At 33.8% G+C, this 24,545-nt stretch overlaps 3 protein-coding genes across 3 annotated transcripts; 1 reads left to right on the forward strand and 2 right to left on the reverse strand.

Annotated features, from left to right (window-relative positions):
- Positions 1 to 111: 111 nt before the first annotated feature.
- On the reverse strand, positions 112 to 4,877 carry LOC108337067 (protein NDL2). Its single transcript, XM_017573509.2, has 11 exons — positions 4,620 to 4,877; positions 2,975 to 3,074; positions 2,359 to 2,456; positions 2,150 to 2,238; positions 1,919 to 1,979; positions 1,756 to 1,842; positions 1,599 to 1,676; positions 1,460 to 1,516; positions 1,165 to 1,220; positions 776 to 911; positions 112 to 687 (listed from the first exon to the last, which is right to left on the reverse strand). The coding sequence occupies exons 1-11, from the start codon at positions 4,683 to 4,685 to the stop codon at positions 466 to 468; spliced, it is 1,050 nt and encodes a 349-aa protein (XP_017428998.1). The 5' UTR covers positions 4,686 to 4,877; the 3' UTR covers positions 112 to 465.
- Positions 4,878 to 13,616: 8,739 nt separating this feature from the next.
- LOC108336266 (uncharacterized) lies at positions 13,617 to 17,876 on the reverse strand. Its single transcript, XM_017572653.2, has 5 exons — positions 17,036 to 17,876; positions 15,586 to 15,638; positions 14,736 to 14,902; positions 14,494 to 14,645; positions 13,617 to 14,249 (listed from the first exon to the last, which is right to left on the reverse strand). The coding sequence occupies exons 1-5, from the start codon at positions 17,766 to 17,768 to the stop codon at positions 13,852 to 13,854; spliced, it is 1,503 nt and encodes a 500-aa protein (XP_017428142.1). The 5' UTR covers positions 17,769 to 17,876; the 3' UTR covers positions 13,617 to 13,851.
- Positions 17,877 to 18,328: 452 nt separating this feature from the next.
- On the forward strand, positions 18,329 to 19,630 carry LOC108337746 (uncharacterized). The gene is made up of 2 exons (XM_017574328.2): positions 18,329 to 18,938; positions 19,077 to 19,630. Exons 1-2 carry the CDS (start codon positions 18,553 to 18,555, stop codon positions 19,309 to 19,311), a joined length of 621 nt encoding a protein of 206 aa, XP_017429817.1. The 5' UTR covers positions 18,329 to 18,552; the 3' UTR covers positions 19,312 to 19,630.
- Positions 19,631 to 24,545: the final 4,915 nt, after the last annotated feature.

Below are 24,545 nucleotides of genomic sequence, written 5' to 3' on the forward strand. Positions count from 1 at the left end.
CATACAATTCGCTAATTAACCGCATCCTATTTATCAGTACGAATGCAGCGTAACACGGGCAATTCCATATCCTGAATAAACATTTGGCTGTGAAGTTTGAAAGACGAGGCAATTAAATTCCAAGAATCCTTCATATTTTCAAAATTCAATTATACTTATCGACAGCGAATAAGATGTCGAAAACAAGAAAATACTACAAAGAGAAGATAGCACAGTAATTTCCTCATCGTCTCCAGGTTTGCTGTTTATACAATTTTAACCAGAACTTTCATCTCCCCCAACCAATATGGAAACAACAATACCGAAGCTTTACAAGTATTCAGGCTTGAGACTAAATGACTAAAATCTATGTCTGATTACAAATGAAAGAATGACTATATTGATTTCTTATTTTCTTATCTCCTTATCTACAACGATCACTCACTCCGTTCCATCACCAGTATCCCAGTCTTTATTCATCTACATTTATATTTTCATAGAAATTCGTGTCTTTATGGGTTTCAATTTTAAACCCATACTCTCTGGGGAGTAAAGCTCGGGAGATATGCAAGATGGACTCAAGGGGCTTCTTGGGCTGACACTCAGCTTGGATGGCTTGTACAAGCCATATCCCATGAGAAAGTACTCCATCGGTATTAACATCGCATGAGGCTGCTCCTCTGTTACCATTGATCCACATGCTTGAACCTGTTGTTTCACCAGCAGATATAGTAAAGCTAAACCCGATTGCAATATTACAGAATCTTATCACAGATTAATAAACTATTTTCAATACCTCAACTAAGGCACTGAATCGTCTGTCCAATTTCGAAGTCATGTGGAGAGCCTCCGAGTGAAATGGTGACATATCCCCAACAAAAATAAGTGAACGGCACTGTAATTTTCTCAACCCTTCACTTATGTCAGGTCTCCTGTTAGGTCCCAAAATGAAGTTAAATGAATAAGAAATATATCTGTAAGCAAACGAGTATATTGTTATCCAGAGCATACTGAACTAAAGCGCTGTCATACTTGTGCAGCCAAGAATACAATTATAATAACCGCTTTCAGAGTGATGTTGCAACCTTTGAAATAATACATATCTACAGGGGCAATTGCCAATTCTAAACACCACGCCCCCTCAAAATGAAATACGAGAATACTATTTTGGAACTGTAATCATACCCGTTAATAGCCTCCAGGAATCGCCACACATTCAAACTCTGCCTCTCATCCAACAACTGTAAGAAAATATAGAGTATAGTGTTCAGGTTCAAACAAATAGCTACCAGTAAAGTGTTCAGATTGCAGATTGCTCGAGCTCACTTAATGGATGATGTAGTAGGCATCCAATTTGTGAGGTTTTTTCTTTTTTTCTCTTTTCTCCTGTTTTTAATTCTGACGCATAAAAAATAACTAGCTCTCAGTTATTACCCTGTTCCTAGATGAAAATGAAACAAAAAAGAAAATGTTGACCAACCCTTCGGCAAGCTTTAACAATATCCGACTCCGGCAATTGTGTACCACCTCGAATTTCCTATCACCACCAATCAAAGTCAATGTTTCAGCACAAAACAATGGAAGTAAAACAAGGAATACTTTTGGAGGCAAAGATATACCTTGCTGAAGTACCGCTTCAGCAATATTTCCTTTACTAAGCCACACATGCCATAGAAGTATAGCAAATTTGACATGACCTGCAAATATTTTAAAATCGTCAGAAAAGAATGTGATTAACTTTTAGATCAAAACAATCTTTCAGCATAGGACCAGAACCTTGTTGTACAACCATTCAGCCCAAGATGGTTCTTTACATAGAGGCGAAACAAGTATCAAACCAAGAACACGTTGTCTATACTTCATCTGTTGTCAAGTGTTAGAAAGACCTGGAGTATCTTAGGGACATTTAAGAAGGAGACAAACACACATGAATACTCACAGCAAATAAGGTAAGAACGTAAGCCCCAGCAGTTACTCCCATACACATGACTGCGCTAAGACTGCAAAACAGGAACAAGTAAAGGATAAATCAGCTTCTATGGCCAGTACCCATCACTTTCAATCTGTGGAACTTGGAGTCAACTGAGAAATTTAAAAACGAACAAGGCTCCAAAATAATTTCTTCATGTCACTAAATGGGAAGCAACATCTAATTAAGCTAAACACTCACCCGAAAAAGTTGAGAACCTCAGCTATTTGATCAGCTAAGTCATCCACAGAAAGAATTGGGTAATTTGGATCAATTGGAGCAGCTCCTAACTGCAATAACACTTGAAGAAAGCACAGCATGATAAGGAACCAGGTATATTATAAACGTTTGAAATTGAAAACAGGAGACAAGAATCAAGCAACAACATTGTACAGCTTCAAGATACAAACCTCATGCCCAGGTGGACTAATGTGATAAATGCAGAAATTGTGGAGCAGAAGGTAATATGCCTCGGGACAAAATAATAACCCCTGAAAGCAGGAGACATCTGATGAAACCACATGCATAAAAAGAAAGGTTAGATTGTCAGTGCATTACAAAAAAGAAAAAAGTGTTGAATTGAGAATAATCAATGTTTGGCAAAAAGCACTAAACGGCAGTTATGGATTTTATTTTGCCTGCATCAAAACTTTTAGGAGCAAGCCTAAAATTTTCAGAAAATAAATACATAGTTTCAGGAGAGGGAAAGTTCAAATGTTTAATTTTTATAAAAACTGTTACATACATTACAAAAAAAAAAAGTTGAATTGAGAGTAATCCATATCTGGTAAAAATGTTTAATTTATTATGAAAACTAACACATATTTCAATGCCAGCATGTACCAGATTTAAAACTCTGGTTAAACTGAATCTACTTAAATGTACTGGGAAAGAATTTGTAACCATAGCAATAGGAACAAATCCATAAAAGCTATAACTTCAAGACATAAAGTAAAATGTTCTGATGCAAAATTAGAGGGGGTGATTAACGAGATATACGTAAAATGTAAAATCCGCTTGACTTACAATTTAAAGCCAAATCTGGATATGTGATAAGTGCTGGCTTATCCTGGTCTCCGTATACAGAAACGGATATAGAACCATGGCGTGTTCTGATGATATGTTCCTGCAGAAGCATATGAGTAGCACACTAATCACTAACGGCACATAAAATTAATCGTGTTGGAAGTTCCACATCGATTAGAGATAAGGTCAATTCATAGTATATAAGTGGATGCAAACCTCACCTTATAAGCTGGTTTTATGGGGTTGAGTTAGACTTAAAGTTCACTTCTTAACAAACCGACAAACGACAACAAAGTGATCATTACATATCATTGCCTTTATGTTTTATAAAAACAAACAGGGAAGGAATCGTATAAGTGAGCAAAAAATGATCTGTAGCACGTTTGAGTTTTGTTGACGACGAGTAATGGTAGAATACATTATTAGAAGCTCCTTTTAAAAGAAAATCATTATTCTACTCTTATCACAATAAAAGAAAGAAATTCATTTTCATGAATGGACAATATTTTATTCAACAAAAGGTCTTTAATCATGTGTAACCAATTATGTATGTGCACCAAAGACGCGTAGAAACACTTGGGGCAGCAAAATGAAATCACAAAACGTAACTCATGCAAAGAAGCAACCCATAACAAGCCACAAAACCTTTCAAGGCGGAAACAATGTAGATTGCATGTGAAGAAGCACCTTTTGAAAGAAAATAATTATTCTACTCTTATCACAATAGAAAAAGAAATTCATTTTTATGAATGGACAATATAAAAATTTTTATGCCATCACCTAAGTACAAATCAGTTAAAATATTGTTTTTAAATTATTTATTACAAAAATCAACAATATTAAAATACATGTCAAGCTGTAAAGAGACAATAGTGCATAAAAGTATATTTGAATTAAACTCTTAAAAAAAGTTGGTTTTCTTATAAGAAACAATATTCCGCCATCATCCAATCAGAAATCATCATCAGTATCACTTTTGAATTAGTTATTACAAAACTAAACAATGTAAAATATTTTCATATTAACCGTCCAGAGTATTAACTAAAGAAAAAAAAACAAAATTTAAAAATCTAAAACCACAATCTAATTTCTTTAACCATATAGGCATGATAACACACTAACACAACGTCTTCACCATTTTGCAAAACCCTTAGACAACATCGAAAAGCGAAGTATTAACAACTGTAATTGCAGCAACCATTTGCCTTGCGGAGATTCACAACTCAAAAGCTGGGTTATTCTTGACATCAACCTCCATTACAGAACATAAACAAAAAACGAAACGAAAAACGCGTTTCAGCTCGGCACCAAAAAACAAACAAACAAAAGCCCAAAAAACGCAATTGAAGCCATTGTCAGTGTTACAAGGGAATAGAAATCAAACGCAGAACTCCGAAATTACAAAAAAACAAAACGCGAGAAAAATAAAACACAAAAGGAACGAATCGAACTAAAAGCGCAAAAAGATATTTGATTGATTATAGAGTAAGTCCTGTAATGCAAAAGAAGATTATTATCGCTATTCTTATTGTTGTTGTTGTTGTTGCGTATAACATCAAATCGATAACAGAAAATCCAATGCAGAATCACAATAATCATAATTATGATAACGCTAATGATAATGAAGATAATAAAATTAATATACCTGAGGTGAAGGAGAGAAGGAATCGATGTCTAGCGAGTGAGAATCGCTTGAGGTTGAATCGGCCATGGAATGGAAAGTGATTCGAGAGTGGAATCGCGAATGCAGAATCGCGTTTTGTATCGATGCTGTTGTTATGGCAACACAACGAAACGAAACGAACAATGATGTGTTTGTTTGAGTGAGTGATGGTGGTGTTAATAAACTCGAGCGAGTCAAAACGAGTCACCGACGATTCCATGGCGTGGCACTTGTTTGTTTGGGGCCTCACCAGCCATCTGCATCAAACAAAAACAATCCTAACCTAACCCCACACTCTGGTCAACTTAACCACACTTGGGTAAGCCGACACATTTTTTTTTCTTCTTTTACAGCTTTTCTTCTTAGGTGGAGAATAGAACAAAAAAAATGGTAATAATAATGCACTTTTAATATATTCTTTTTATATTTCTTTAATTATTTATTTTTATTTTAATAGAATACTTGTGAGGTTTCTTTTACTTTTCTTTCACATCAAATATGAATTGGTGATTGTCTATAGAGAAGTTTAAATTTTGTTTTAATATAAATTTTCAAGTAAATCTATATTTATATTAAGAATAATTTAGAAAGTTAATTTTTATTTTTTTTAAGTTTTGGATTTGAGATAGTATTAATTTTTTTATATATCTTTATTTTGTATTAAAGGTAAAATATATTTGTAATATCTTATTTTAATATGAGACTAAAATTTGTATTTTAATTGATATTTAAACTATCATATTTAATAGTTTTATATTGTCTAGAAGTAAAAAGGTGTAATTGTTTAAATATTTTCTTATTTTTGAAATATTTTTTAGAATCAAAATAATAATATAATTTCATAAAAAAATTATAAATTGTTTTAGTTTTCGACTTTTAAATGATATTGATATAGAAGTATATTTAGATATTAATGAATGATTTGGTAAGAGTTTGATAATAAATAAAAAAACTCTAATTTGTTTTAATATCATGTTACAAATAGATTTTAAGCTAATTCAATCTTAAAATACTCAACTTTAAAATAAGATTTGCATAACTTATATATTTTAAATTCTTTAAATTAATCTGATTTTTAGTTAAAATTATTCTATATTTGATTTAAGTAGGAATATGATTAATTGGGAATGTGATTCACATGAATATATGTTGTGTGTTATTATTGAGAAGCATAAATAAATGAGAGGTAGAAAGTCAGAAGAGAAGATTGCAATGCAATGGTTAGAGAAGTTATTGTTTTGAGAAAGGAGAATGGGTTCCACAGCATGGTATCCTTTTGCACACAAATCACTTTCAATTCAGAAATTAGCAGCAGCTGTCACATTCAACTAAATTGCATTTTACGTAACTCATAAACAATAACTCTCTATTCATGCAAGAAAAAACAATTTCATTTAAATCAACAATCTCAACTACTGCTTCCTGTCATCTTCGTTTTCTTTCTGTAAAATATTTATACGCCTATAATTTTTTTTTTATATTTTCTAGAACCCTTTTCTTCTTACAAATAAATAAATGGAGAAAGCAATCTTTTAATCAACTATTTTATTTATACTAATTATATACTTTATAACTCAAACAAATACTTAATTAAAATTAAAATAGTTTTAAAATATTTCAAATAAACTAATACATGTCTTAATCAATCAATACATCTCTTGAAAATAATATTGCATAGTTTAAATATCTACTTTTACGTATTAACAGATAAAGTGCATCTAATAATTGATCATTGTCCATCTAATAATAGTTATTTTGTCTTTTATTTTTTATAAATGGGTCACGTAGGTAATTTTATTTTTGTTGCTTTTAAAATAAATTTTAAATATAATATATAAAATAAATATTTATTTAATAATTTGATACAGCATGATCAATTTCAATATATTAATTAATTGGTGAAACAAAATACCTTCCATGTATATTATTTACTCTTTCTACGCAATAGCAATTAAATAGCATTATCTAAAATTGCAAAAGCTTACCAGATAATTAACACATCCAAAACATGATAAAGTGGTGATGATTAACATTATTTATAAAAATATATCAAACTTTAATATAAACTATTTCAAATATTTAAAATATTCCTCAAAATGTATCAAGAAAAATCATGACAATTATCAAAATGACATCGTAACTTTTGATAGCTAAGCAGAAGCAATGATAAAACTGGAAACGTAAACTCAGAGAGGAAATACGCGTAAAGTAGAAAAACAGAGAATGAAAGAGAGAAAATTTTTAAAACTGAATAATACGTTGTATCTTTAACAATACATGGTAAAGTCCTTTATATAAGTACATATACTGCATAAATAGTAACAAACACAACTAACTAAAGAGACTTGAATTACATAACTAATACTCCTCCTTAATTCAAGTCACCTATAGCAAATACTCCAATTTCAGATCTGAGAAAAACAAATATATTTTGGTTGAGTGCTTTGGTAAATAAATCAGCCAACTGTGACTCGGTTTTACAGTATTTCAGCTCAACGTTACCTTTGTTCACCATATCACGAAGAAAATAATACTTCACATCGATGTGCTTGCTTCTTCCTTGACTTATTGGATTATTTGCCAGGCTCATTGCTGATGTGTTGTCCATCTTCAGCTCAAATGATTTCTTAGTTTGCACCTTCAAATGCTTCAGGATTTCACTCAACCAGATACCTTGGCACACAACACTGCAACCTGCCACATATTCTGCTTCACAACTTGATAGAGCAACTATGGTTTGCTTCTTTGAACTCCATGAAACAGGTGTGTCATTTACAAAGAAAACACTGCTTGATGTACTCTTCCTTTCTACTTGATCGCCTCTGAAGTCTGAGTCCATGTATCCAATCAGCTTCAAATTCTCTTTCTTCATATCATATGGGAACAAAATGCCGTATCCAGATGTTCCTTTAACATATCTTAGAATACGCTTTGTTGTTGTCAAATGACTCCTCTTTGGGTTGCTCATGAAATGACTTAACAATCCTACTCCATACGTTAGATTCGGTCTGCTGTTACACAAAAATCTCAAAGAGTCAATAAGCTGCTTATAACTTGTTCCATCCATGCTTTCTTCTTCTTCATCCAACCTTAGTTTTGTGTTAATATCAAGTGGACTTCTACACGTATTGCACTGAGTCATCTTGAATTTTTCAAGTAATTCCTTTACATATTTCTTCTGATGCATCAGCATTCCTACAACTCTCTGTGTGAATTCTATCCCGAGAAAGTAACTAAGCCTACCAAGAACTGTCATTTCAAACTCTGCCTCCATCATCTGCTTGAATTCTTCAACGCATCCTAAGCTGGGACCCGTCACCAATAGATCGTCAACATATAAACAGACGATCAACACTTCTTCTTTATCACTCTTTTTCACATACAAGCTGTGTTCAACAACACATCTTTCGAATCCTTGGTTGTTGAAGAATTCATTGATTCTCTTGTTCCAAGCCCTAGGTGCTTGTCTCAAGTCGTAGAGTGCTTTGTGAAGCCTGTAAACTTTGTGCTTATTTTCCTCGTTGCTGAAACCTGGAGGTTGCTGGACATATACTTCCTCCTCCTAAGGTCCATGCAAAAACGCAGACTTGACATCAAGAGCAAACAATGGTCATTTCTTAGCACATGCAATAGCAATTACAACATGTATAGTTTCTAACCTTGCAACAACGCATAAACCTCCTTGAACTCAACTCCTTGTTGTTGCAAGAAACCTCTTGCCACCAATCGAGCTTTGTGCTTCGAGACTGTGCCATTCGGATTCAGCTTGGTCTTAAAGACCCACTTCACACCAATACACTGCTTGTCGGGTGGAAGATCAACCATCTTCCACGTTTTGTTCTTCTCAATAGATCTAAGTTCCTCCACCATAGCTTCCCTCTAGTGTGGTTGTGATAGAGCTTGATCGACATTTATTGGTTCCCTTCCCGCTATCAAAGCTAGATGGACTATATCACCTTCTTCATCCACCCCTGCATCTGAATACATTTCATATTCGGAGAAACGAAAAGGTCTTACCATTTGTCTTCTCGGCCTTGTTGAGGATTCTGCATGACTTGTATGTTCAGTATCGCCGTTGACCCTAGTCTCAGCATCATCTCCTTCGACTTGCAATGGCAATTGCATCACAGTTCTTAATTTCTTCATGCTAGTTTGATTGCTTTCCCAATCCCAGCTTTCATCTTCAAGGATCATGACGTCTCTGCTAACGATCATCTTTCTTTTAATAGGGTTGTACAGCTTATATGCTCCGGTAGGGTGGTAACCCATGAAAACCATAGCTTCTCCTCTATCGTCAAGCTTTGTTCTTTTCTGCTCTGCAACGTGACAGAAAGCCAAGGAACCAAAAATCTTAAAGTGTTTAACAGAGGGCTTCGTACCTGACCACTTTGTATGAGGAACGTCTTCTGGCAGCCTCCTTGTTGAACACCTATTCAACACATACATAGATGTTGATATCGCTTCTCCCCACAATTCACGTGCTACGCCCTTCTCTTTAAGCAAGCTTCTCGCCATATTCATTATGGTCCGATTTCGTCTCTCTGCCAAATCGTTGTGTTGTGGCGTATAGGGTGCTATTACCTCATGTATTATTCCTTGTGCACGATAGAATTCTTCGAACTCACACGAAGTATATTCTCCCCCACCATCGGTTCTGAGCAACTTTATTTGCCTTCCATTCTCCTTTTCAACCTGATTCTTGAACCTTTTGAACATTTTCAGTGCTTCGCTTTTTCATTTTATGAAATACACCCAAGTCATACGACTGAATTCATCGACGAAAGTGATAAAGTAACGATTTCCTACAAGCGTTGGTGTCTCTAGTGGACCACATACATCTGAATGTACCACTTCAAGGCGTTCCTTAGATCTCATCTCCAGATGTGTCTTGAAAGGTTTTCTGGTTTGCTTGGCTATGATGCATGATTCGCATGATCTTTCAGGTATGATAATTTCTGGTAACCCAAAAACCATTGTCCTCTTGCTCAGCTTTTGTAAGTCTGTAAAGTTGAGATGTCCAAACCTGAGATGTCATCTCCAATTCTCATCTCCAATTCTCATCTTCTGTCACGGCTGACATACATTGCATTTCCACCATATCCATGCAAACTTGGAAGGTACGATTCTTGCAAATATTTTTTCGTAGGATCAACTTATTGTTTCTGTCTAATATCTCAGCTTGACCTTTGTTACCCATGATCACGGTGAAACCTTTTTCTACTAACTGACCTAGACTAAGCAAGTTGCACTTCATCTCTGGAACGAGAAGGACGTCTTCAATTGTCACATGCAGTCCATTCTTCTTCTTCACGACCACATTTCCAATGCCTTCAACCTGTAATGTGCTATTATCGGCAACTCTTACCTTGCTCTTCCTTGATTCATCTAGGTTGATCAACCACTCTTTGTTATAAGTCATATGGTTAGAACATCCTGAGTCTAAATACCAAGACTTGTTCACTTGATTTGTCGTGCTTTCTGAAGAAGTAGTAACCATGAGAATCAATGGTTCTGAATCGGATTCTTCCTTTACAAGATGTGCCTCCTTGCTCTGGTCTTTCTTAAACGGCCTTTCCTTGTTGGAATAGCATTCATAGGAGAAGTGTCCCATCTTGTGACACGTGAAACACTCCACGTTTCGTCTATCTTTCTTCTTGTAATGATGACTGGTGTTGTTTCTTCCTTCTTGTTCATCAACATCATCATTCTTCCATCTTCTTTGTACAACCGTTTCGTTTTTCCACTTACCTTGAGAAGTAGGCTTACTTCTCCAGTTCTTGAATCTCTTCTTCCCGTCACCTCTAACATGTTGTACCTGATCATCAATTCTAACTGGATCTCTGTCGAAAAGTCGCATTTCGTGGGCCTTCAAGGAGCTCTGAAGCTCTTCTATTTTCAACTTTTCCAGATCTTTAGACTCTTCGATTGCGACAACGATGTAATCAAACCTCCTAGGTAACGATCTCATTATCTTTTCCATTATCAGCACATCGCTAAGTTTCTCTCCGCAACCCTTCATTTGATTTGTAATCGTTAGAAATTTATTAAAATAATCACTGACCTTATCTTCGTCTTCCATTTGCAGCAACTCGTACTGTCTTCTCAAAGTTTGAAGCCGCACTTTCTTGATCTTCTCTCCACCGGCATGGCATCGCACCAAGATATTCCATGCTTCCCTCGCTGTGTTCGAGTTCTGAATTTTTGCAAAGTGTGTATCATCTACACACTGATGAATGATCAGCAAAGCCTTGTCATCCTTCTTTTTAAAATCTTCTTTCTGATCTTCTGTGCCATGAATCTCAATTGCAGACTCCACCCCTTCTATCACACTGCTGACGCCTTGCACTCGAAACAACACCCGCATTTGCGTACTCCATCTACTCCAATTCTTTTCTGAAAGAATGGGAAGATTCATTGCAGAAAGATCCGCCATCACTGCCTTCTTTCTGCTTCAAGACCCTTCTTCTTTAAAACGTTCTCTTGGCCAGCCGCATTGTACCCAACACACGAACACCCTTCGTCTCTTTCTTCGCAACCTAGGCTAACTGATACCACTGATAGCTAAGCAAAAACAATGATAAAACTGGAAACGTAAACTCGGAGAGGAAATACGCGTAAAGTAGAGAAACAGAGAATGAGAGAGAGAAAATTTTTAAAACTGAATAATACGTTGTATCTTTAACAATACATGGTAAAATCCTTTATATGAGTACAAATACTGCATAAATAGTAACAAACACAACTAACTAAACAGACTTGAATTACATAGCTAATAACTTCAACCACTTATTCAAATGTAAATTTTTATATCCACCGAAAAACAAACAAGACAAAGTTAAATCAATGTACCATAATATAAAAAAAATCGTTTTTCTATAAAGACAACTTAGATCTTTCATATTTTTTTCATCAAATGATTTCAAACAACCCAATACCATTGAAGTTGTATCTTCAATAAAAAAAAGTATACATGCAAATTAAAATAGGTGTTTTTATTCATCATTTTCTAGACCATTATATTTTTATCATTCTCATCTTCATTATCATACTGAGACAATGAAGATGTTACGTATTCACATTATTCACATTGATACGTTAGAGTTATTAGCTTTTAATTTTAATAAATTCTTTTATTCTTTTTGTTAGGGTTGAGGTCAATATTTAAAGTTAGAGTGCGTCTTTTATATTCTAAAAGTTATTATGAAATTAAAGTTCTATTGCCACTGTTTATTCAAATTGTTTGGATCATTACCTTAAATTGTTATAACTCCTGATCGACTAGTTCAGTGTTGTGTTGTTTGATCTTGAAGGTGACTCACACTAATCTAAATAAAAACTGGTGGTTCAATTTATGATTGATTAAAGATCATACAATATATTTTTTATTTTATCTTTTATATTTTGTAACTCTTGTTACACTTCTATTTTTCTTCCTCTTGTTTTCTAATAATTCTGCTTAAATTTAATTTCGTAAAGATATGTTATTCTCAAAATTTGATTATTGATTTTAGGATTATATCAAACATTTTATCTACTAATCCAAGACCAAATATTTTTTTTTTATTTAAGTCAATCCATATATATCTTAATCAGATGACATTTGGACTGATCATCATTTGTAACATTGTTCACACAAATTTGGAATGTTAACTTTTGTTTTCTTTGTTAAAATTTATCTTTCAAATAGTGAGTTTGGGATTTATCTTTCAAATCCCCTTTACTTTGGTAATTACCAACCACTTAACATCATCCTTTTGTTGCATAAGATAAGATGATAGGTAAAGTTGAGATGCACTTTTAAAAAAAAAATGGATCAAACTTTTCATATTTTCTTCTTTTTCTTATTTATATACTCTTAGATTTACAAGAACACCATAATAATTACTTAAAGTTTCACTGTATCTAATTTAATCAACACATATCCATTATTAAATGAAATTTTCTTAATTTGGAATTATGTTTAATAAGTTACGTTAATTTAATAAGTTAATATTTAAACTAGATAAACGGTGTAAACAATTAAAACCCTTATTGACATGATTTAACTCATTTGGATTATGAAGTTATATTTATTCGCTTTTTAAGTTTGAGACAAAATCGTATAAAAATTTAACACAGACAAACTTTAATTTTACATCAAAATTTACGTTAATGTTTAAAGAGTAAAAATATATTTAACACAATAAAACTTATAAGAATTAAAAAGATGATTTTTTAATATAAGAAAAAAATAATAAAGTTTGTGCAACTTTAGTTTTTTTTTTTTGTGATATAAAATAGTTGCTGTTACAGTTTATTAAAAAAAATATTATAGAAATAATCTTGAAAAGAAAATGGTGTTTCAAACCATTTTTTTAAATAATCTATATCATCTAAGATGATATAGATTAATATGATTTTCAAGATTAAAGTAAAAATGATTTATGAGTAGTATATTCATTTGGGATTACGTTAACTTATACATAATTTCAATAATAATAGCAAATCAGGTTACATAATTAGGAGATTTTAATATTTCTTTAACATCTTAGTGAATTATATATATATTTATAAGGTAAAAAATAGTATAAAATAAACGTTTTTCTTCTTTTTTTGAAGTTTTATTTTTACTGATATTGTAATTTTGATATATATAAGATAATCTTGTTATATTCTATTGGAGGACTTACACACAAATCTTTAAGAATATGCTCGTTTACGTTAAAATATTCATTGTTGATATCAGTAATAATTTTGTAGTACAATTATAACATATGAAGAACTATCAACATGAAGAAAAGCTATGATAACTTGAAATTAAGTATTATTATTTTTACAAGATAAACACATTAAACTTCAGTTATAAAAAGGTAAACTAAAAGTTTATATAACAAAAACTATTTAATCTTTAATACGGAAAGATAGTTTATGATATCGAAATAATGATAAAAGTATAAACATTTTATTTGGAAGATAAAAATATAAAAATTAATATCCAAATAAAATGAAAACTAGGGTTGATCCAATATCCAAATATGATATATACTTTGCAGAAGTTTCTGGGCCAAATGTTGGCAATTTCCTAGCACCAAAATGACAAAGGATGGTCATAAAAAGTCATTAGCCCAGTGTCCTAATACAGTTTCACCTATCATATAGTTATATTGTTCCTTTTATTTAGGAGGTTTGATTAGACCAAAATATCCAATGCACTGTGCTCCCAACATCCAAAGCATCATTGTTGTCTGAATGTAAAAGCGTTTTCTCTTACTGAAGTCTCATGAATATGACATCTCATATATTTTAGCGGTGTTTTATTAGTATCATCCTCGATCCCTTCTTTGCGTTTTCTTGTCCCATCAATAACTGAGCTCAGATCATCAGCAGCAGCAGCCAAACTTGCAGTTTCAACACTATCAGGCATGTCTATGTCACCATCAAGTTTGTCTGCCTCGGCTTCTCCATTCATAGAAAAGAGATTCTTATCCAGATTGTTGAAGAAATGCTTTATTACTGGAAGTAAACACTCGGTTCTTGAAGTGAAAAAATTAGCTTTGAACATTAAGTCCATCTGCTTGGCAGTTTCGCCAGCAAACACAGAAATTCCTTGTTCCTCAACAACTAGAAGCCACTCTGAACATGAAATCGCTATTAGATACAAGAGGGAAAAGAAAGAGTAGTCTCACAAAGAAAACCAAAGAGGTAGTACTATTTGTTTCAGTTAACAACAATCTTAATTCAATCATCGGTGACATTTTGTGAATTTTTTATTTAGATCATGGAACTTTATAAAAATACAGCAGTGTGTTAATGGTACGGAGACAAGTAAAAAAATGGAAAAACGATAAGAATTGCAAGAAAAAACGAAGGAACTCACTAATAAGGGCTATGGGAGTGGAAACATTTGGTCTGGTGATCTTCCTGCCTATGCAATTTTGATTAGTAACCCAGTTGATCAATTGACTGGGTATACAAGATCTACAGAAGGCATTTATGTACGACATAGCTTTCCCTTGGTCACCTTTTTCCCTGTGACCAAACCAGAGAATATGAGACTTGTCAGGTGAAACATTTGACAAACCCTTCATCCATCAGAGTCACAATTTCCTTTTCTCATACCTAGCAGACTGCACAGCTAACTCAGCAACAAACAACCAAGTTATAGCAACATCTTTCAAGCTGTTGGCATATAGTGAAAATTCTGCCTGAGGGTTAATGAATGAATAGTCTATCATCATCACAGAATTGTACAGGACTTCTTTTAAAAGAACTTGATTTTCAGAACCCTACAGTAAAACAAGAAGTTAGTCGTCGAATCTAATTGTAAAAATTAGAAACAAGTAATGTACTATAATACATCACACATTTATTAAAGGTAAAAAGGAATAACGTCATGTCCACAGAACTAAGAGCTGAAATTACCAACATAAGAAGGGTGCCCATTATTGGATACAATGACCGTGAAGACGATGGCAATGAATAATTAATGTAGCTAACCAAGCAGTAATCCCTTTTCAAAGACATTATACTGAAAATCAAACTAGTGAACCATTCATGAATAATCGATTATGTAAAGAATTTTACTGGTAAGGTTGAGTTTTAAATTTCCAAAATGTAACTCAGTTTTCCAACAATAATCAATACTTCAGCTCCTGCTCTTACATCAATTATTTTATAAAGAATAGATTTGAGCACTGAAAAATATGTCTTGCATACTATTAAACAGTGCAGTTTAGATCTGATTGCATGCTAACCTGAGTAACCTCTATAGATGGAAGTCACGTCAAGACATGACTAGCCTCCATTAAACATATGCCATGCGGGGTAAGTGGGCTTGTAGTTATTTGAAGTTAGTCCTTTTAGTTTTGAGATCCATAAAAGTTTTCAGGAGAAAACGGTGCTTTGACTAAAGCCCTTAATTCCAAATTATGATCAAGGAAAATAAAAGCAAAAGAGACATGGTACTGACCAGTAGAGAGGTCACTGGGAAAACTGGCTCCAACATCATCCTGAAAAGGGTATCTGAATGGAGACCAATCAGCAATCAGGAAGAACAAACATGAAAACTGTAATGAGGTCACCCCAGAAAGCACAAGGATTGGACCAATGTCAAGCTGACAAATAAACAAATACGGGTAAAAGAGAGATTGAACTGAGAAAACAAACATTTGTGTCAAGTGATCCTATTTGTTTTGCAACAGGAGAAAACTATAATCAAGCATAATTGAGTTTCATCCAGAACTAGCTTCCTAAATTGGTGAAAGAGCACGATTAGATGAAGACATTTACGGGGTAAGATTAAGAAACAAAATTAAAAAAGTATTTTTTGTGCAGAAAATAAAATTATATTTCAAACAAAATAAAGGGCACGTATCAATATTTTTTGTTAAACACTTCTTAATATCTTGTCACTTAAATAAACACATTACATCTTTTTTAAGTTAAAATCTAAGGAATATATGTTTTGACACCGCTGTTTTCCTTTACATCATTAATATAAATAATGATGATAATAATCATATTAATTGACATCGCCCAAATTTATAGAATAGCATAACAGTACCACATTTTACCATGTATAAATCAACCTTAATTAGTGTCCTTCCTCTTAGCAAATATTCACTCATTGATTGTTAATGATGTCATATTAAGTGAGAATATAAATGTAGTGCAAACAAAAGAAACAGGCACAACCTAAAATTTAAGTTAGATTTTCAGTGTGATTAGTCATATAATTATATAATTCTACTTTCCTAACATACAAATGTTCAGGAGTATGAATACACAAGAAATGAAACCCACGACCAGTCCTGGCAACATATCAGTAGATAAAATCCATAATGGTTTTGTTAATTGAGTACCGAGGTAATGGGTTTTTCTTTCTTATTATAGATGGGTGGCCGAATATCACGGTACCGCTTCCCGCAAAATTAATAAAATACTCCAGATAATAAAATTAATTTTTCCTTAAAAAAAATTAATAAGATACTTTTAATAAACTTATATTCTATTTTAAATTGTTTAAAATTGAAACTGATCAATAAAAGTGATTAATATATATATTCTATTTTTTTTATCATGTAATTTACTTGTTTGTTTTGATACATTAATTTTAAAGAGACGAATTTTATTTAAATTTTAAATTATCATAATTAAAATAAAAAAAATGTATTCAGAGAAAAAAAAAATTATCAAAACAAAGAATAAAATATTTTTCTAGTGATCACGATATCCGCAGATATTTTATAAACCTGTGGATAATGGTCAATTCCGGAATATTAATGTAATACTGAAAATGAAAAGTGCAACTTCACCCAATAGTCACATTAGGTGACCAAGTAGTCACTATAAATGCACAAAGAAATTAAACTGTAATTCTAAAATGAAAAAATAGTTGAATTGAGAAATCAGGGTCTTACCCAAAAAGCGAAAACTTCGAAACCCTGTTATGGTCTGAACTGCGGAAGCGAGCAAATTCTTCTCCAGCTCCGCTCTGCTAAGTCCTTTCTCGAACGCCAAACACAGCTTCAACAAAAGCGCTTCGCACATAACAACTCCCGCCAAGATCCCAACCTCGCAACCCCTCATAATCCCCTTCCGAAATTCCTCACTCACAAGAGGGAAAAACCCTTCCACGGCGCAATCTCCAAAAACCCCACCGCCACCGCCACCGCCACCATCATCGTCCACCATCCACACCTTGATCAAATCCCCGAACTCCAGGACCGCCACGTCGCCGTTGCAAACCTCCTTCCCGCAGTAAATGCTGCAGTAGCTCACAACTCCTTCCACCAGACTCTCCACCTCGCTTCTAAACTCCCGTTGCCGAAGCGCCAAGCGGTGTAGAACAAACACCAGCGGCGCGAGCGCAGCGATCCGCTTCGTGGACCCGCACGCACCGGTACACGAAACGAGCAACTGGAACAGGTCCCTGACGCTTCGTGAAGGCTCGCGCGCTGCACGAAATTCGAGGGCAGCGTAGAACCAGAGGATTGGGATGGGAGGGTTGGGAGTGGCGTGGAGCATGCGGGAGAAGATGGAGGTGAAGTCGGAGAAGTTGGTGACGCCTCTGCTGTGTTCGGCGAAGAAGCGGTTGATGGATTCCTTGAGCATGTGTTCGTAAGGGTTACCGTTAGGGTTAGGATTCATCATTTTTGGGAAATTTGGTTGGGTGTGATGAAGGGGAAGAGTGAAGGTGAAGGAAATGAAGGGAAATTAAAGAGAGAGAGAGAAACCCTAGGTTTTATGGAAGGTGCAGGGAAAACGGGAGGGAAAGGAATATACACTTTGGTAACGGACAACTTTTTTGAATTTCCTTTTCTACAATATTTAAATTGTTTATTACTTTGATTTTTTTTTTTCATTTTGTAATTAACATGATTAATGCCATTCTATGTTTTTCGTCAATCCACTTGTTAGTTTAAATTTAGTTATTTTAATGCTTGTAATTAAGCTTAATAGTTTATTTGTCATGAAAGTGCATGACCATCAAACTTTTTTTTAATTTCAATAAACTAAGATAAAACTCGTATCATATCATTAAAATGTATTTTAAATCATATATTTTTAACTAAAATATGTAAAAATGTATTTCAACTAAATGAGAAATTATTTTATAGATAAAGAAATTTTTTATGAAAATTTTCTATTTTTTTAATATAAATTAACCTTGGAAAAGTTTTATTGTTTTGACGTTGGAAGTTAGTTATTTTGGTAAAATGTTATGGTGAAATGTAGCAATCAGCTCCAAAACTATAAACAAGGAAGGTTTGTTACAAATTGGTCCACCATGATCCTAAAATGGCGAGCATATTGCAGAGGAGATTGCCTCAGGAAGAAACACAGATTTTCCGTGAACGATACCTTTCATTCCTCCTTAACAAATTACAGACAAAAATAAAAAATAAAACCAAACCAAAGTGCGTGTTGTGTCTCCATGGCTCTCATCACTCGAACCGGAACCACGTGCCGCCTCCCTCAGCGGCTAGCTTCGGCGTCCCTCCTCCACAGCAGTTCAGGAACGGTGGCTCCGACGAGTTATTGTGCGCCGTCTCCGCCGGCGAAGTCCTCCCCCGTGCGATTGTCGAAGCCGGCGGAGTTCGTAATCTCGAAGGTCGACGCGCTCATGAACTGGGCCCGCGTGGGGTCCATCTGGCCCATGACGTTTGGGCTGGCCTGTTGCGCGGTGGAGATGATGCACACGGGCGCGGCCCGTTACGATCTGGACCGCTTCGGAATCATCTTCAGGCCCAGCCCACGCCAGTCCGATTGCATGATCGTTGCCGGCACCCTCACCAACAAGATGGCCCCTGCTCTTCGCAAGTTCGTCTTCTCTCTTCTAACCATTTTCTTTGTCATTGCCCATAAAAATTCATTTTTTTTTATCTGCTTATAATAAAAATGTAATTTTTAGAAAAGGGTAATGGATTTACTAACAAAAGATGGTAAAAAAATTATTAGGGTTTATGATCAAATGCCAGAACCAAGGTGGGTGATATCAATGGGAAGCTGTGCCAATGGAGGAGGATATTACCACTATTCATACTCAGTTGTGAGAGGATGTGACAGGATTGTTCCTGTTGACATATATATCCCAGGTTGTCCTCCAACTGCAGAGGCTTTACTCTATGGTCTCCTCCAGCTCCAGAAGAAGATCAATAGGCGCAAGGACTTCCTCTGGTGGTGGACAAAGTGAAGAACTATTGCTTCTTCCATGCCCTTTCTACATCATATGTTATAGCAATAATAATCACCATTTTCTTTTCTTTCAATGCATGTTTGGTTTGGATCCGAAGCTGAACTTACTCAGACTAGTTTTTATTCCTAATACCTTAGCTTCCAACCACAATCCGAACATGCACTAGAAAGCTTCTGGATTTCAAAGGTTTCTGTGTTGATATATAAATCATAAACCTGTGTGAATAAATGACCACCACCTCAAGTTTATTAACTCAAATTTTCGTTTTGAGCAACTAATATATGCAAGATGGCATGTCACACTTGTGTCATTGAAATTTTCGATGTACTAGTCTTCAAAATATCTAATGTTTTAATAGTCTCTATCCATGAAGATTTTAACACTCAAAATTTTAGATGCAAAATAAATTATTTAGTTTAGTGGAAGTATCTCAAGTCTTATAATATTTGTTTCATTATGATTTTTCTTCAGCGTAACAGAGGGAGTGTTTTCTTTAGTGAGTAAATCATAGCATATTCCCACATTGCAATCACTCCTTATAAGATTAGTATTTAATGTCAATGGTAGGTTTGTATCACAGATTTTAAAACTGAGTGGGAAATTATCAGTAATGTTTGTTGTGATTGCGTGACCTTTTGACACCTATTCCAAATTTGGTATAACACTACCAACATATAAAACAAAGTTTTCTTTAATATACTCTCTTATTTTTTTAGAATTACTAACTTGTAAAATGAAATTGGACATAGACCATTAACATAGTTTAAAACTATATATATTAGTAGCTCAAGTTACACCAAATTGATTATACAAGGTGGGATAAAACCAATATGTGCCAATTAGATCTAGTTAGTCATTTTATTAAGCTAAACGTGTTACTAATCAAGTTTAATTTAATTAGGTGGTGATTAGATCGATTGTAATCACAGGCTTATACAAAACTATAAATACAAGTTAAAAGTATACTTGTTGAAACTTTTATGATACATTTATCACAATATAATCAATTAAACTGTTTGAATAACGAACTAATTTAAACATCAAAGTATCTATAGCAGGTATACTCGATCGTCTAAAATGCACAAACTGTAAGGAAAAGAGTTTAGGAGTGAAAAAAAAATGATTAAAGTAAACACTCAACCCCGTACACTCGAAACATTTTGGCACCCACAGGCCAAGCAGAATCTTTTAAGCTTATGTGGTGACCACAAGGAATATAGTGAGCAATCAAACGCAAAAGAAGACCGTCAACAATGAAATGGACTTGATGGAGATGATGAGAATAATGCAATGGAAGCAATCGTCAACATGACCAATATGTTGTCGTTTGTCTAGGAATCATAGAAACACCTTTGTCCAATAACTAGATGATATCAATGTTCAACAAGTATGATGGGTCCACATACCCAGACTAGCACATCAGGATTTTCATGAACCAAATGATGTGGTACACCACAAGTGACGCTATATGGTGTCAGTTTTCTCTACCTCGCTAAAGGGAGAAAAGCCTTGGTTTGGTTTTCCACCCTTTTCACCAACTCGATAAACTGCTTCGTGACCATACAAACGAAGTTTAGGGCTTAATTTGCAACAAGTTGACCAATCAACTACGTCGATTACTCTCGTCAATGTTTGGCAGGAGAAGGACAAATCTCTTGAGACGTTCAAGAAGGTGTCCTGTTACATCCAAAACCTCACTTCTGATATGGTCATGCATCACTTAATAACAAAGTCTATGCATGAAGCTATCCAAAAGCATGGACGAACTGAGGTAGAAAGTAGTCCAATTCATGCAAGTAAAAAACATGAAATTTATTTACAAACACATATACACAAAATCATCTAATACTAAGAAAGAGGTGATAGATAGAAAAATCGCAAGAATAAGAGAAAGATCGAGAGACCTCTACTTTAGCAAGTCACCCCTCTTAACGTTTCAAGACTAAGATATTATTGAAAAATGAAAAGACATAAAACAATGTATTTAAAGTCATTTCTTAAAAAAAAAACTAACAAAACTATATAAAGTTGGATACAAATACAATATATAGTTATATAATGAGCAAGGAACTTCAAATTCGACAATGTTATTCAGAGGCCTATTTCACTTCGAAGAAGCTGACATAGATGATACGTATGGATTGTGGATTTATTCTTAAGCTCTTTTGGATTGACACCAAACATCTTCCTTTCAATGCCATGGTTTGAAAGCATTTTATTATATGATTTGTTGTTATTGGAGAACTAAATGTCTTTTTTTGTTCTTCATGATCTGTTCTGTAATAGTAGAAGTTACATCCCTACACTCCTCCAATTTACATAAGCATATTTTAGGTTTTTCAACAAATCCAATATGTATCATACTCTTATTACAAGGTTCCATCACTTCACGAATTTTATAACAAGTTTTCACTTATATATGGAAAAGACATTGACAAACCCCTGTTACCATTGGTTAAATTCTTCTCATTGTTTTCTTTTTTATTCAAACCATTTGCATTGTCTTGCAAAGAAAACAATCTCTGTTTACCTCTTTAGCAACGTGGTATGCCTTTTTGCTTCGTGTTTGAATAAGTATTTATGAAAAAATAGATAAATTTCCTCAAATATATAATAACTTTAAAGTATACTCATTCCTCTATTTAAATTTAAATTAAATACTTATTAAATTAAAATAAATAGCTCATTTAAACAATTTTCTTAAAAACAATTATTTTAGCTGGTAATATATACATGTCCAAAAGGATGCAAGGCTCTAATTTTATCATGGTGGTCTCATATATACGTGTTAGATTAATCTTAAGTACATATTATAAAAAAAATAACTAAAGTAGAAAAAATATACATGACGTAGAAAAACTAGTTTTTATTATATAAAAAACTCTATGATATTTCCTAAATCTTTTACGAGTTAAAATATGCGTTTATTTTAAAATAAAGGATTTGCATTTTTTAAATACCAAAAAATTAATTCCAGAGATAGAAAAATCAAGGAAAAAAAATTCTTAGTTTGAAAACCTAATATAATAACGGAAAACAAATTCCAAAAATTAATTCACCTATTTACTCGGTTAAATAATTTGTGATGATAACATGTCCAACGGCCTTAAACGGAGTCCAAATAGCAGGCCCAAACTTTCGGATCTTTTAAACAGTTTTTTCGCAAATTTTGACGCCGAAACTAACATTAGGGTTTACAGCACAAGTATATAAAGCTGTGACCACACGATGCTAACCATCTTCATCTGATAGCACTGACACGTTTTGTTCAATGAGGTGAGTTTTGTTGTTGTTGTTCTTCCATGTTGTGTGTTTTTGAGATGTTCGGCCATGGAAGTAAACCATGGGCTCTATATTAAGAGTCAACAGCAGGGGCTTGTTCTATAGTTACCTGACTGCCGCTTAGAGCCAAGATGAAAACACCAGTTGAAGATCCTTGAAACATATCCCCTTTGTTTCAAGACACAATTTCTGGTCAAATTTTCTATTTTTGTTTTCGTCAATTGTTGTTGTTGTTGGCACTTCAGTCAGACACGGGTGTTTGTTGCTCAATCTAAAAACAAACAACCTTTTGCATGGTGCCTATATTTAATCGGCTATTGATTCACGATTGGGGGAACTTTTCATCTGTGGTTCCTTCAAATTTCAAGCAGCTACATCTTCCCCAATCAATAAAATTTTTTAAACCTAAAACTATATATTTTGCTCATCAAAATATTTTTTTAAAATATATTAAATTTAATAATAAATACAGAACTGCCAAGCTCACTCCTCCATCTCACATTTGAGAGGCACATTAAAAACTGTATAAATTATTCAGCAAGATTTCAGAAACAAAATTAAAACTTGAAAAAGAAGTGAAAAAAAATTGAAAGTTTTAGAATGAAATTTGAAGTCTTTGAACCCCTCATAGCAACTGCTACTATCAGTCAGGACTGAAAACTGCATGACATTACCATGTTTAAGTATCAGCAAAACACTTTAAACTGCATGACATTATCAGCCAAATACTTTGAAACAGAGTGAAATCAATTTTAGGATCACATAGACATAGTACTACATCATCAAAACAGAGTTAGCAACTTTTCGGATATTCTTCATACTACATCCGAAAGTTTCAGGTTCAGTAGTACAATCATTATAAAATTTGAATGCTCTTTCTCTTCCCGCAAGTCTACTAATATTGTGAGAAATAGGGCATTTCATCCGTTCTAAAAACATTATCAAGAAACTATTCTTCTCTCGTTCTCTTTTTTTTAATTTCATTTTTTTTTTCTAAATTTATTTTATTATCTGTATAAAGATAATTCTCTTAAAAATTTTATTTATTTTATTATTATTATATATATTTTAGTTTTTTTTCTATAGCCAATGACCCGGTCTTTTTCTTTGATTCTCATAAATATTAAAAAAAATTCTTTATTTAAATTTATTTGATTCGAAAAAAAATATTTGTAAATAAAAAAAAATAAAAGATAAAACCAAAATAGTATCTTGCTAAGGTGTTGCTTCCTCCACTCCCCAAACTATTTTAAATACAATTATATTCTTAGTTAAAAAGATTTTTACTTTTACCCTATTTTAAATAATTTGAAACCTTAATTTTACTTTCCCAGCACCCACCCACGGAACTCCCATTCCCTTTCCCATTTCCGTTTCACCTCCTCCTCCTGCACTTTCATTCTTTTTTCTTTCACTTTCCTTTTTGGTTTGAAAGCTTTCATTGTCGTCGTGGTGTGAAGGAGCGTCGCCGCCATGGTGTGAAGGAGCGTCGCCGCCATGGTGTGAAGGAGCGTCGTTGCCATGGTGTGAAGGAGCGTCGCCGCCGTGGTGTGGAGGAACATCGAGGAGCGTCCAGAGCATTAACCAGAGTGAGGAAGTATACATCAACAGAGGTGACATCCTTCAACGGATGTCCCCTAATAAAATAAACCCTAAAATAAACGTAACATTTAAACGAAGGTGACATCTTCAACGGATGTCAACATCCTTTAAGGTAAAACGGATGTCAACATCCGTTAAGGTAAAACGGATGTCAACATCCGTTAAGGTAAAACGGATGTCAACATCCGTTAAGGTAAAACGGATGTCAACATCCGTTAAGGTAAAACGGATGTCAACATCCGTTAAGGTAAAACGGATGTCAACATCCGTTAAGGTAAAACGGATGTCAACATCCGTTTAAATGTTACGTTTTTTATTTTAGGGTTTTATTTCAAGTTTTATTCGAA

Source organism: Vigna angularis, chromosome 7 (assembly GCF_016808095.1).
Source record: "Vigna angularis cultivar LongXiaoDou No.4 chromosome 7, ASM1680809v1, whole genome shotgun sequence".
Lineage (NCBI taxonomy): Eukaryota > Viridiplantae > Streptophyta > Magnoliopsida > Fabales > Fabaceae > Vigna > Vigna angularis.